The following is a 14,804-nucleotide window of genomic DNA, read 5'->3' on the forward strand; positions in this document are numbered from 1 at the left end:
GTGATTTTTATTTAAGCACTGGTTAAAATCAGTCAAGAAAAAACGCCCATCATTCCATAAAGCTCAGCAACCAATATTCCTTTGGATCTTTATGGTTTGTTTAAAATTTTGCCTACCATTTATATATCGAACTTTTAGGTAATATGATAAAATAGATCAATAGAGGGAAAACATATTATGAAAATGACTACTGAAATGAATATTTCAGTCTATTACATTTTTTTCATATATTCAATTTCAAATATTAATGATGACATTTTTACCTTCTACATACAATGTATATATAATATAGTCACATATACGTAGATGAGAAAACTTATTTGAATAATATTATTATATAATTTTTAATCTACTCTTTTAATGGAACAGTTTTATGTCATTGGCACACGTTTCATATGGTTAAATCTTAATCGAGAATACCCACGAGTTAACATATATCATAACACCTAATAACTCGACTAATCGCTTCCGGTAAATCATTAAATGTCTCCGCGAATTTTATATGTCAATAGTCGATTTTTAAAGAATTAATGGATTATCACTTAAACTTATTATTCTTGTTTAACACATCTAAGGGTGAGTAGCCTATTCAATATGTAGTGATACAACATAGATAGCTTATCCGTTAATGGCTTCAATGGTTATTTCATAACGTCTCGAGACTTAGGTTGCATTGACATTGTAACGCGATCATTCGGTGTAGCAAACTTGAAATAAATCGTTGTACAACACAATATTTGAGATGTATCCCTCATGTTGTACTGTGGTATAATTAGTAGAGATTATATGTACCCGTTCTCGTCAGAATTTTAGAGCAACGCTTGACTTGTATACCTCTTAGGTATATTCTTATATGTTTGACTACTACTGCAGCTTTGTCTTCTTTCTGCCATACACAGATAGCTGATACGGATTTGTCTGTTATAATAGGGAAATATAATATTTACAAAGTGCTTCGATTTAAAAGACACTCACCATATATTACTGATTTATACTATGTTATAACAAAGATAAAGCTTCTTTTCCCTAAAACAGAATTACATTACACTTAATCATAAAAATACCGTGCGTAAATGAGTCACAACCCATTTTTGAGGCCCCTATACTCAAGAGTTGGTAAAACTGTCAATGAGAAACGACATGGCTTTTTGTCCGTGTTAAGAGCAAATTACTTCCACCGGATTCACTGCTTTTATTTGAAAATGGCATACCTATTTGATAAAATCGTCACGCGTAAGTCCTTAAGATATCTACGGCAAATATATTCATTAGAGCGCTCCAATATTATAAGTTCTCATGTAGGTTCCGCATCACTTTCTAAGTACATAAAAATCCCCGTTTTTCCGAACACCACTAGTGACATACCGCAATTCTATAAAAACCCCTTAAAGGCTTTCTATGTATTATTTAGAGACATTCGTTTTGTATCTATAACATTCCGAGTACATCTTAAACAGTAGATTGTACATGTCTTGTTTGTTAAGAAATAAAGTAAATATCTACGATAAAGCTGAATGAAGGTTCAAAAATTTATAATACTGAAAAAGTTACCATTTTGTGCTTTTTAAAACCTCTAATATAAACAGTGAATAAACATTTACTAACACTAAATAATAGTGTTTACGGCAGATGATGGTAATCAATAATTATTCATTACTATTCATTGCAATAATTACCAACAATCAATACTATTTTTGCTTCTATGTAGATGAAGGAATATAAAAACAAATTTTAAATTGCAGTTTTATGAAAAAACAGCGATTGCAGAATAAAATAGCCTCTTCACAATATAAAAGATCATCAGTCGACTGAGAACACCTTATATATTGTCACACAAATAATTTTAAATGATTAAAGCATAAAACTAACTGGGTCGTAAATGATCCAAAGTGATAGTTTTTCGCGGTTTAGGAGTTACAGCCAGTCTGCCCTTTTTCCGTAACCGCTCTTCCAAAGTTTCCTCAGGTGAATCTTCGTCTGAACTTGAAGACATATCTCGCCTGACAGAGGAGTCGAGCATAAATTTCTTTGGTGATAATTTTTTTGGAAAAATCGCTTGTATTCGTAGCTGAGGTGGCTCAAACGAGTCGAGCGGATGATTGGGGTGCCATGCTTTGGGCGTTGTAGCTCGTCTGCGGAGCAAATCTAAAATCTCCGTTTCGTTAGTTCTCTTATCCACAACGTTTGGGCAAGCCCGGGAAGGATTTAAATAGTCAAGTAAGTCCATTATTTCCTCAAGACTCGAATGCGTTGACCAGCACACATTGTATTCATTTGGAAAGCGCGGGTTCCTCATGCAAGTACTAGTTTCAGCATTAATATAACACGCTTTAATGAACCACATATACGAAGCCTTTAGACGTAACACTGTAGTTTTAAAACCATGTCTTACACGCTCGCAGCTTCTATACGTTTGAGGTGGTCCCTCCTGACAGAAATGTACACGGCAGTCGGTATTGGTAGTGAAAATATCCTGTATTCCCGGAAAGCCTCTATAAAGCATCAACCTACTCTCGTTAACATGAATTTTCGATTCAGAGAAGTTGGCCAACCATCTCAGAAGGTTCTCGTATCCTATATTATAGTTGGTGTACAGGCAAACAATATTTTCCGCCTTAGCAGCCAAATGGCGTTTAACGATGGGACCAAGCTCCTCGAGAACATCCTCTCGTCGGGGAATGGACCACAGGTTACGAGGTGTGCACCACGTTGAGTCGAAGTATACAGCGTCAAAAACTTTTGCACATGGGACACCGCTACGGCTTCGATCTTGAAGACACCTCTTGGACCGTATCTCATCAATTGTTAAACGGAAGTCACCTGTGTAGAGGCATCGGAACAGTGGATTTGCAACTTTTGGTTCAATAGTTTTTTCGAATAAGAACATCACTGAGCCCATGATATGTTCGGCAGAAGTCAATGTCACGGTAAGCGTATACTCAATCGTTTCGGACTCATTGATCGAAAAGTTTCGACCAACGAGTGGGCTGTCAGATTGTGATAGAACAGCTGAACAAGACGTCCGAATGCGAATTTCGTGAGGTGTATCCAGCTCAAGCGCAATGATGAACTCATGAAGAAACGTCAGCTCCTCACGATTGAGTAGCATCTGAGCCGTAATCGGTGACACGTAGATCTTTCGCTGAGAAGTTTTGCACTTCATGAATTCTTGAAAATTTGGGTCCGTTATGCCTCGTTTGTGATCGCTAAAATAATATGAAAGGAAATTGATGCGGAAAAATATTACGTTAAGAAAAATGTATATTAAGGTAAAAATAATACGCTATAGGGAAGTTAAGTATGAAGAACAGTAGTCCCATTTCATTGAAAAACAATGAGATATCGTGATTTCTTTCCTTCTTAAGGCGGCGCAAAGCAGTATACACTGCTTCATAATTCCACCAAATTAACCGTAACATATTTCATTATTGACGTTATGGTTGGTGGTGTAATAGTATTTTTGGGCTTTTACTCAAAGCGTGTATCAACAAACAGTTCAATTATTTTAGCAACATGAATATATGGAGCTGAAAAATTATCATAAAATAATCAATATTACAAAAAAAGGGTAATTAAAGCCAAGTCACACTACACACAGCCTATCAACATAGCATCGAAAGAACTTGCTCGCATTTCTTTGTTTCCCTATGACGCAGATCGACGCAGATTATCGTGCTTTGCTTTGTCGTTGCTTTATTTATTAATAAATTTGCATTTATTAATAATGACAATCCATTAATACGATTTCTCTCTATCTTACAAACATGATGTATTGCAGTATCGTGGCAGTGTTACCTAGTAGTGCATCCAATGTAAGTCTTTAAGAATGCTTTTTAAACTTGTAAAGATGAAAGTGAGATTTCTTATTCTGAGATTTTCATTTTAGAGTTTTCCTTTTGAACTAAAGCGACCCACTGAAAACTATTAAAATCAATGCAATCATTTCAAAATTTTTCCGCATTGGTGTATACACAGGGCGGCCAGACTAAGTTTTGATTTCTTCTTATACTTCGTTTCTAAGACAGTATCTAAACAAATTTTGAACGTATCCTATGTTTATATATACTTTTTTATATATGCCGAAATTTAATTTCTGGCGCTTATGCTTGTTCAATATAGCTCACAATTAACCACTGTTCATATATCTAGAGAAAGGGGAGAGGAAGAGAGAGACTATATGGGGCTGTTTAGTAGTTTTTGCAGCCAATTTTGTTGAAAAACAAAGAAAACTTTTGAAAAACAAACTAAAATCAGGTTACGTTTTCGAATAGTAGCTAGATTGAGTTACAGGACATGACTACTCTGGGGGCTATAAGAGCCAGGGTGGGGTAGAGCTATATGAACCATTTTATTTTTGACCGTACATGAAACCGGACGCCGTAGATACTATTTTCACAAGGAAATCAAAAGAACGAGATGGCCTCATAGCGCGATTCTGCGTGGTGGTAATGCACATATGTTTCTATATGTCAAGTTAAACTAACGTATCGTATTTTCGCAAACATTATATCACATGAGGTTGTCAACGACGTGCCGTATGTGGTTGGAAGAAATTTTGACGACTTCAGTGGCACAACGCAACGTTCAAACACAACAATGTTGTCGACATACGCGCTACATCGAGGATAGCTAGGAATACGCATCAGAATTTACCATGGATGCCTATTTGTACGAGAACCGTGTAAACCACGATAGTTAACCAGTTGCAGTGTAGTTAAATTAGCCTGAAGAACGATGCGCATATTATTACTGTTATTCCTCAATTCCCGGACACAATGTAATTTCGTAAATGTGTCAGTACTTTGGTCATTCAAAATTTGACCTTATACTGCAGAGCTGAGCTTCATGTCAATTTATGACATATAAGACATATAATTATATTTGACTTGCGGTAGATTATTAGACATTATTGTCTCTTCTAGCCGTAATCACGGCCTTCCTGGAAAGAAAATCATTTTTCTTATAACCTTGTTAAGGTACTGGGCTTACTGATGGCAAACACGGACCCACCTCAGGCCCAGGTAGGCTCATTTTGTGCAGCTATATGAACCAATGACATAAGTGTCTTAAACTGACGTTTGCTCAGAAAGGAATTAATTGTAGTGAGGCCAGCTTAGCGTCATAAAGTGTTTGCTAAAGAAACGGGTATGTATTTCCTCCTCTGTGACGGCACCAATTGTTATGTGAATTATAGCGAAATTAGCTTATATTCCCTTTGTGTATAAGCTTTAGTCACTTTACATGAAAGGATACTAACGCATGGTCATGTGAAATGAAGAAAGCGTTCAGGCTAGCATCTGCCTCTAGTTTGTCAATCATGATTCCTGGAAGCTCGGGAATCCTTCCTGGAAATGTTGACATCTTGTCCAAAAATAGATCGGAAATCATCAGATAGTCAAAGTTCTGAAATGAATAGGATTTGCGTGGTTAGGTATAATGCTTAAAGACAGCAACGGGTTTTTCGATGTTGGCTGACTCAGTGTATATCAATCGAGCTTATTAAATTATAATTCAGATGGAATTGGCTTTAATTTATATTATAGTGCAACATATCAATGTACGCTTATTTAGCTAGGATTACGTCCACACTTCTGGTTTGGGGTTATAGTATAAAAGGAAGGTCCAACTATACGAAATTTTGGGCTTAGTGGGTGAGACCCTCATAGTTCTAGTCAAATGTCTAAGCAGTTAAATTTGGTTAGGATAATGCAGGAGCGTCCAGTTTCCTTAAAAAGCGGTTCACATCTTAAACAAGCTTAGCTTAAAATTGTTGGAATACAGATATACTTGAAAAAGAATACTCAAAACAAATAGTTCACTGAGTAAATATTGTGCATTGCTTGCTGGTACGTCTCCGTGCTAAATAATACATGCATATCTTTTAATCCGAGCTTTACCAACGAACATCGATTTAATGGTTTGACTTGTCATCTCTACATAATTGATATTGGCTTCAATGGTAATAGATTTACTTGACGATGAATACCTGGACTTGTTTTCTGGCTTTTGGTTTTGGCGAACCGATAGCTATGTTGACTGAATGGGCCTAACAAAAGTGTGACAAAACGCTTTTATTTATTGATAATCTTTCTTATAGTTGTGGTCAAACTCAAATTTGAATTCATGCTAGAAATGCTCTTTTGGTATAATTTTTTCCCAATGCAAACAGTGTACTTCTGTTCGCTTAAGTGTGGTAACAGGCTCAAGTTTGCACACTCGTTATAATTTCACTGTGAAACTTCAATTCATATGAGTTCAAACAGTAAACTGCCAATCAGTTTTTGCACAATATCACATCTATGTATACTTTAAAGTAAATATATAAGTAGATATATATAGGCATATCAGCTGGTTTGAAACATCCTTAATCCCCTGTCATCATATAATCCAGATGTAAATCCAAATGTGTAACCAGTCCCTAAAATGAGTTTATTAAGGTAACAGTTTGTAATCCATTTGCTTTTTATTCACTGGAGGTGTCATCTAGAGTTGTGTTTTCCTAACACTGAAACACCAGTCACGGGACACCAGTGGCTCGCAGCCGACGTACCACTTCATATAGCATCAGCCTTAAACATAAGCATACTGCTCTCTCCCAATAGCAATGATGCCTGTGATTTTTAGCTACTAGCCTGCAGATCTGGGGCTCAGGGCACTCATTAATTAACTTAATTATGCTGCCGTAGCAAATATTAAGATGTTAAAATGACTTCCATGTACAGATAGCAAAATGGAACGAGTACGTTGCTTAATTTGAAGTGTCCGCTTTGTGGAAAAACTTCTGCTAACCTGTGATCTTTTTTTATATAGCAAATTACAATAATAATTTCATTTTTTGGTCGCCCAACTTCTCATTCTCTCAAGTTCTCAAGAAATCCATTCTTATAAGCAATTCTGCTTCTGAATTTTATTTTTACTTGAACAGCGGCAAATGACTGTGATTGTGGCCATAGCTCGGATACTGGCGGAAAAATTAAAAAAGCAAGTAAAGTTGTTGATGAAATTAACTGAAGATGCTAAGACATTAGAAATGATGAGTTTTGCGCAGAATCGTCCTGGCTTTGGCGATTTTCCGTAGCAAAGTAATGCTTAATTGAATGCAAATCGTTTTTTTTTTCAAATTAAAACGAATTCGTTATTTGCCGTATCTTGCTCATCGCGTACAAATTCCATCTAACCGAAGACTTTCTTCTCTACCGTCAGTTTTGCTGCGGGTTGTAGAGCTTATCTTTTTGTTTGCACATTATTTCTGTATCTTATTGTTTTTTTTTTCATTATCCATGCTCAACCTCTAGAGAAATGGCCCGATTCCGTCACATTCCTGTAAAGTTTCGCAGACGGAAAACCGACCGAATAAATCCTTTTGCGTCTAACCGTGTAACACCCAAAAATTGACTCTTTTTTTATAGCCTATTTTCTTTAAATGATTTAAACTCGTTGGTAGTCAATGTTTAGTTCCTTGGCGATGTCATGGTTGCATCACGTGTGTTTGCAATAATGTCATCAACTTTCTTCGTAATTGTCATCTACTCCGAGGAGCATCTTTCATATCGAAATGTTTACCATGTTTCTTCCGATGACGCGTTTTGTGCCATAAACAGTACAATTTTTTTGTGGTCCTGAGTAGCTTTAACTTTTTGTCGTAATAAAGTAGTAAATATAGTGAACGTTTGTAAAAACTTCACTCATCTTCAAAGCGACTCATCTTAGGTCTGAATTAAAGGAACTGCAATAATTCATAATAAGTTTTTAAGCAGATCGTTTTCTCATTTGAGTATATTTAGCGGTATGGGTTAATCCTCGCTTATCACTATTGACTACTGTAATACAGCCACGACGCTGAATATTAGACTTGTACTCTATCAGTAAACGGCTTCCGTGGCTAGACAAAAACGCGGTATGCTGACGAAAAAGCGAGTAGTAATTTGACATTATATCTACGAGTGAGAGGTAAAACCGTGTTCGTAATTATTACTTTTATTTTAAACTTTATTACTTTTATTTTAGATTATAATCTAATCTTCGTTCTTTCTAGTTAGCCTGTTATTATACATATATTCATCTCTTCTGTTCTGCAAATTACTGATAAGCGAAGAAGAATCAATTATCAGAATCCAAAGGATTTTTTTCCCTATTTTTAGCCGCACTAAGCAGAGATAGCAGCCTTCCCAGAGCTCTTCGGGTAAACCTTATGGATTTTGTAGTTCATGTTGATGGCCTTCACGGACCCTGCTTAGATAACGTTTACCGAAAAAGTCTTCTTTTGTTTATTGTTAACTTTTGCATTTGCTTATTCAGAGAATGTTAACCAAATGAATTTGACCTATGGGCAAGTAATGCATAAGTTCTTTTTGTCTCGATAACCGCTTTTCCATCGTGGCTTAATATGACAAGAACAAATGAATGGTGCAGAATATCACCAGATGCTGCTACTTTTAATAAATACCAGGGGATGATTGTGTACGTAGGATTAGTTATACTGCGGTGTTTCAAGAATTTACGAAGCTCCTCAAACCTACAAAAAACCGCAGAGGAAGAATTGAGGGTTGCCCAAGATAATATCAAAAAAGTGTTCATTGCTGCTAAACAAATGCATACATAGAGGCTAAGAGTATGTTATCATTTCGAGCATAGGCAACATGTACATATATGTATGTATGCTTTTGTATCTTAGATGATGCTAGATAAATCCCTCAGCCGGCCAACTTGCGTTTGTAATCTGTTTACAAATCAAAAAAGGCGGAACCTGATGCTAGTTTTTCGTAAATTAATTTTTTAAAGTCGGTTAAAACAATAGGAATATCTCAGATTATTATTATCTAATAACTTGCTGTTTCTATCGAAAATGTAGGTTCATTTTTTTTATACTGCAGATCATTGTATCACTGTAATAAGATTTATCAGACATGAGTAGACCATGAAGAAATTTTCCAACCTGTATATTTAGTTAACATAATGAATGAATTAACTGCTTTTCAGTGATATTTCAGCCCTAAAATTATAAACCAATGCACTTAACTATGTTGTAGACACCCTACCATGTGTAGGAATAATACGCAAAACAAAGACTTAACTTACTTTAAAAGTTAAATCTTTGTTCGCTGTTAGAGCAACTGAGCCACCGACTGACGTGTTAGATATAATGAGGTACGGCCCTTGGGGCTGACGTGGTTCCGCGTCCTTTCGTTTACATGTAGTAATGCTATTTTACATCTATCAAAAGCTGTCCTCCGTAGAAATGACACTCTTGTTTGGCATTTCAGCTCTTGCCTTCTAAATGTGTTGCCGTAGGCAGGACCGGTCCTAAACTTCAAGTCACGCTGTGTATTTTCGCCCCACAGAAATCAGTCATGTTTCAACTGTTGCATGATTATATGTTCATTCATTAGGTTTATCCACCGTCAATCAGCATTTCGGGTGTGCTCCGAGTACTTAACCTATTTATAAAATTAAGAAATTTTATAAGCAATTAGAAGATATGTTTGTCGCTTTATTCATCCATGATGCAATACAACTGCATCCGTTCGCAAATCTAGAATAGTGCAAGCCCAAAATCTTGGAAAACTTATCCTTAAGCTCTTTGGATGACATTTGCCATAAAGGGGCATTGTAAAAAAGCTCTCCTCACTTGAATAATTTAGATGAGACTAATGATTTGTCGCCCTTTTGCTGTATAAAAATCGCTCGTAATGAACGTTCGTTCTTCTGTTTGGTCACAATAACATAAGTTACGAATAAAGTTTTTAAAAGATTAGCTATATATTATAATGAACAGATATACACGCCTTTTCTACTGTTTACATATATTCGGAGAAATATCCGACTGTGACTATCATTGATTATCTAGTATTGCAAAATTTACTAGTTTACAGTTGTACCTACTTACTGAACAACTCTACGATGCGAAGTGGACCAAGCTTTCCATTAAGTACCAGTAAATGAAGTTCATTGGCGCTGCACGAAAGGCGGCGATTGTTAACTTCAACGACAAATAACATTGAACCGGGACGGCCTTGGGTGTAGATTCGTAGACGAGCTGGAGCTCGTCTTCACCGAAAAACTAAAACAACCATGCCATTATATTTATAAGGAATTATTATATTCGACGGGAGAAAGCCAGCGTTGAGTTTAGTTTACTGGAACAAAAAAAATTAATTTAGAGGACTGTGGACTAGAATTAGAATTTTTTTGACGCAAGCAAATTTCGGATTTCTCTATTTAAGAGCCCAATGACCTAATCTAGACATTTTGAGTTTTTATGCTCGATGCTGACGCTAGACATCCCATCAAACTCATTACAACAACCTAAAAAACCAGCTGACCGAACACAGAAAGAAGACGAGTATTCAAAAATATCTGACTAAAAAAAATAACCAATTTGCAGAGCCAGTCAAGACGTCTCCAGAGGTCTGATTCATATAAGCGGCGTCTCATCTGATTGGACCCAAATCTGCATCAAAATAAATTTCTCCTCTAAGTGCGGTCTGATTTTCCATAAATGCCACGAACTGTAGCTGTTTAAAGGCCTTTTAGTATATCAGCCACTGCTTCAGGTCGATGAAGGATTTTCAGGAAGCGTTTTTTGACTTCAACTATTTTGACATGATCACCTTTAATTGCTGTTAAAGCTGTTGAATGGTCTTATTAAGTGGAGCATCTACCTAAATTTGATTGCCAACTTTTTCCATATGTACATTTCAGGCGTCTATAAAAAAACTTAACTATCAGCAATGAACTGTACGACAGCTTGTAGGGATCCTTATCGATAAGAATCCCTTGACTGAGGAAGTTCATTGTTGCAGGAACTCCGCTACTGCCTAATGCATCCATCAGTTACAAGGGAAGGAGACGACGGCTCTCCAACGCTTATCGAAAAACGTGTCGATCCCATGATCTAAATACATTGGAATCAGCAATTACTGAAAGGGGACGATAATAGAACGTAATATAAAGTAATTTTACACACAAAAGCTGCTTCTAGTTCAGTAAAATCAATAGATCGTTTATAACTGTTTGTTTTTTTCTTACACAACTGAAACGAGCTGCAAGCATGTGCAACTTAATACTAACTTCAATGACACTAAGTGTTTGGCGGTAACAAAGGCTCTTCACGGACCCATCATCATGGTGGGCAATTTTATACTGGAAAAGATGAAACGTGGGAAGTCTGCGCAATAAGCGATTTTTCGTAAACGGCAATCGTACTTCACGTTCACGCTTGCATTTCGCTGAGTCGACACCTACACGAAGTAGAGCGTCACCCAGTTCAACTGGGGCAAAATTCAGTTTGAAAGCTTTTGCTAAGGCTAGAACATCCTCAGGAAAATAGTATTGTCGGGAAGCCAATATCGCTAAAGCTTCATTTCCACGCCGAAATGTCTGAATCTGAAGCAAAATCAGCGAGTAAGAGGGACTTTCTCACACAGCCATACGGTATAATACATAGTGCAAATGTAACCATCAATCTGGAATGGTATCAAATGTCTTACTAATAAAATAATCAGTCAATAAAATAATGCCGAATACATTGAAAACGGCGTAGACTACCTTCGTTTTACGTTTCATTAGATTACGATTTACTCAAATGTTTCGTAGAAACATCCGATATTTTGTACCTTGGCGGCGTTCTGGATTATTTTGTCGACGATGATCGCTATAATGTGCGGTGGACATTGGATATTTTATTCCTTCAGCGACTTCACGGCCTCACCAACGGGTACGCTGTTGAGTAGCAACAACTCCCACTGGGATGGTTCCCATCTAATTAGCGCATGGGAACTGCTCCTCCCTTAATCAGGTACTATCAGTTAAGATCTAAAATACCTTTTCTATCTGCTATTATGTTTCAAATCAAGTAGATAGCAGTTCGTTCGTTCATCATGGCCGTTTCATGCTAATTTTGAGATCGAACAACAGCATGTTTAAAGACTATTCTATAAGTATAGCAGTCTTCAATCTCCTTGCTTGACGAGTTAGACCTGAAAAATTAGTATTATTATACGTTGCCTTGGCCGAAACCAACCTGAAAAATATAGGCAATTTAGCATTATTGTCTCCTGCCATGCAGGCATAAAAGGCCTTTTCAATAAAGCTTGTATTTAGATGTATCGATACACAACCAACGTGGTCCTGCTTGATCCTGATCTCCGACTAACGTGCATGCTGTATGTGCGTCTTGTTAAACTTGTTCTTCTAAGCTTGCGTAAAACACCGAAGAAGACATTGCTGAGCACCTTCCAAAGGAGTAAGAGATTTGCGTTCACGTGATTTATAGCTGGCTGAATTCTCATAATAAAAAAGTTTTTATTAATGCTAGAAGCAGCGATCGGCGATCAAGGCATTCATTTCGCAGATCATCTGTTATATGCGAACATATTTAGAAGAGTTAACACAAAATTTAAAGGCAGCATGCGTTTCTGTATTGTGAATGGGATGATTTGGTCACGTCCTTAACTGTTCAGGACTCCCCTCACGCAGGCTAAATTAATTCACCAGTACTATTCTTTGCTCCATTAAAAGAGATATAGAAGAAAGCTTAATCAAAGCTTGGCCTAGTCTTACTATATGACAATACGAGATACAATGCTGCTGAGCGAAGAATATACACCATTATTTTAAGCAGACTATTGAGTGAACTTTCTTTTCCAGGTAGTTCGTACTCGAATGCGCGAATCAACACAATGATTTATACGGAACACCAGTTGACTATCGCTGATCGAAATCCAATTAGAGTCGTGGGATTAGCGAGACACCCGCATGCACACCTCGTTGAGTCGACACAAAATCATCTGAAAATATTTACCGCTCCAGCCATAGTCAGAACTACATACAAAAGTTCCGTATTGCCACTTCTCGAAAAAAGCAAACTAAGGGTTAACTCCTACTCATGACGGCTTGTCAGACTGTAGGGGCTATATTAGAAATCCTTTAAAAGTAATAAGGGATTCTCAAACCGAAATTTTGTGGATGGTTTTGACCATTAGAAGCGGCTTGTCCCGTACGACCTAAGTGAGCTCCCGAAGTTCCTCTGGTATCTTCAGACGAGTTTTATTAACATCGAACATTATACCCCCGTTGTATTGTAATACTGTCGAATATAAGTCGAATCACCCTCGTCAAGTTCGGAAGTGAGCTCAAGGGCCGCCGAAACGACCCGAAATTGCTGTAGCACGATCATTCAAAATTAACTTCATTCATAAGTTCAAAATAACATCTGCGACCCAGGGAACCAACTTCAAAATCCAACTGTTCGGATTCGTTTGAAATCACCTAAGTTAAATAAGCCTCTTTTTGTTTTCACCGAGTACAGTTTAAAGATTCTGGCTTCCATAGACAATCGAAAAACATCAAATGAAGCAAACATCAACATGACTATTCTTTACCGTATTAAAAATTCAACCTTGAGTAGGACCTTGAGTCAAACGGTGACAAACGAAATCACTTGATAGACGAAGCAGCATATCTCACAATGTTGGAAATTCCGTAGTGGTTTTTGAGTGCAAAATCGTTATACATCTTATTGAATCGACGCTCATTTCAACGCTCGCAATGAACGCATTCACTTCCTTAGACTAATTAATGCATGTAGGTTCAGAAACCCGCTATCTTTTACTTTATTCCGAGTTCCCAGGTATTGTTACTGTACATTGAAGTCACGTGCTAGCGACACCTGAACCGGCTCGATGCAGGCCCACATTGCTCTGAGGTAACGATTAGGGACAGTTGCGAATGTATGGATCTGACCGATGACAATCAAAGCAATGAGACTCGCAAGCGCACGTTAAACAACCCAGAGACCCATTCCACCTTGCGTTGAGTCCCATCTCGTTCAGCTGACCATGGAGAAGTAACTGGCTTTGGCTCGTCCTTTTGCTGGCAAAATTAAAATACTATTACGCCTTTGGTGTGTCGCATAGTTATTGCAGTGCACAGATTATTAGTACATTTATATTTAGTCTACTTTACATAAATCCTGTCTATTATGACAAATATATAGGACACACTTATTTTGGGTTTCTACATTGCATCATAGCTACCCAGCCAGATACGTCCATTGCATCCAGACCCCCATTTGGACGATGTTTTCCTCGATGCTGCAAGGGTTCTGTCCTATAAGTACCAGCTATGCAGTACCACCGGCCATGGCAAAGTTTACGGTTAGTATCTTTGAGCCGCTGCTGCTTAACCAGAGCAGTATTCGAATGCGTGATCAGCTAATTAGCTACAATATGTGCATGTACACTTACGCAAACTGGTCGTAGTAGAAGAATTTTCATTAAAAAAAACTAGGTAGAGAAAAAATGTGTATTTAGAGAAAAAAGAACCAGTTAGAGAAACAGACGCGAGCTTTGCTTGCTTTTGTCATACAGAGAATGATTTTAGAGGGAAAACTACTTCCGTTTGATGTGCAATAGTATATTTAAATAGATGAGAGATATGCTTAGTATATATACTTCGGGATGCCGCCTAACGTGGCTACCATAAGATATACGAGTTTTATTGTTGCTATTTAAGCACTGCTTCGGACGGCTCCCTTCCAGCATCGAATAAAGCGTGTCCACGTCATATTTTGAGCCTGGACTACTACGCGTATCTAAGACCAGTGGGTGAACGTGTACGCAGTGTCCTATTACGAGGACGTTAAACTTCCACTATGGTAGCACGTAAAACGTTTCCGGTTTTGTGATAGGTAGTACCTAGTCAATCGGATTCAAGCAGAACATTTTAATACTCGGACGATTTGAAGTTCACTCGCGCAGAGAGGAGTGGCCCGTTCGATGAGTGGGGCCAGGTCTTTATTGTGT

The 14,804-nt window shown here is 37.4% G+C and overlaps 1 protein-coding gene and 1 long non-coding RNA gene across 7 annotated transcripts in view; one reads left to right on the plus strand and one right to left on the minus strand.

The window, feature by feature from the left end:
- Positions 1-6,580, minus strand: part of Snm1 (DNA cross-link repair protein snm1) — an 11,904-nt gene extending 5,324 nt beyond the window's left edge. For 2 of the 6 annotated variants that reach the window (XM_022799404.2, XM_022799413.2), the window contains exons 1-2: positions 5,987-6,544; positions 5,258-5,403 (exon numbers count right to left, since the gene is read on the minus strand). Coding sequence is in view for 4 of the 6 variants with exons in the window: in XM_086978198.1 (XP_086834324.1) it covers positions 1,865-3,206; positions 5,258-5,403; positions 6,551-6,565 (1,503 nt within the window). In the remaining 2 variants the exon portion in view is untranslated. The other 4 variants (XM_086978198.1, XM_022799435.2, XM_022799426.2 and 1 more) reach the window with 4 other exon arrangements.
- LOC147758236 (uncharacterized) lies at positions 4,630-11,547 on the plus strand. The gene is made up of 2 exons (XR_015319632.1): positions 4,630-5,145; positions 10,702-11,547. It is a non-coding gene; the product is annotated as an uncharacterized LOC147758236 (long non-coding RNA).
- Positions 11,548-14,804: the final 3,257 nt, after the last annotated feature.

The sequence above is a fragment of the Varroa destructor genome, unplaced genomic scaffold (genome assembly GCF_002443255.2).
Source record: "Varroa destructor unplaced genomic scaffold, Vdes_3.0 BEIS01000001.1, whole genome shotgun sequence".
NCBI lineage: Eukaryota > Metazoa > Arthropoda > Arachnida > Mesostigmata > Varroidae > Varroa > Varroa destructor.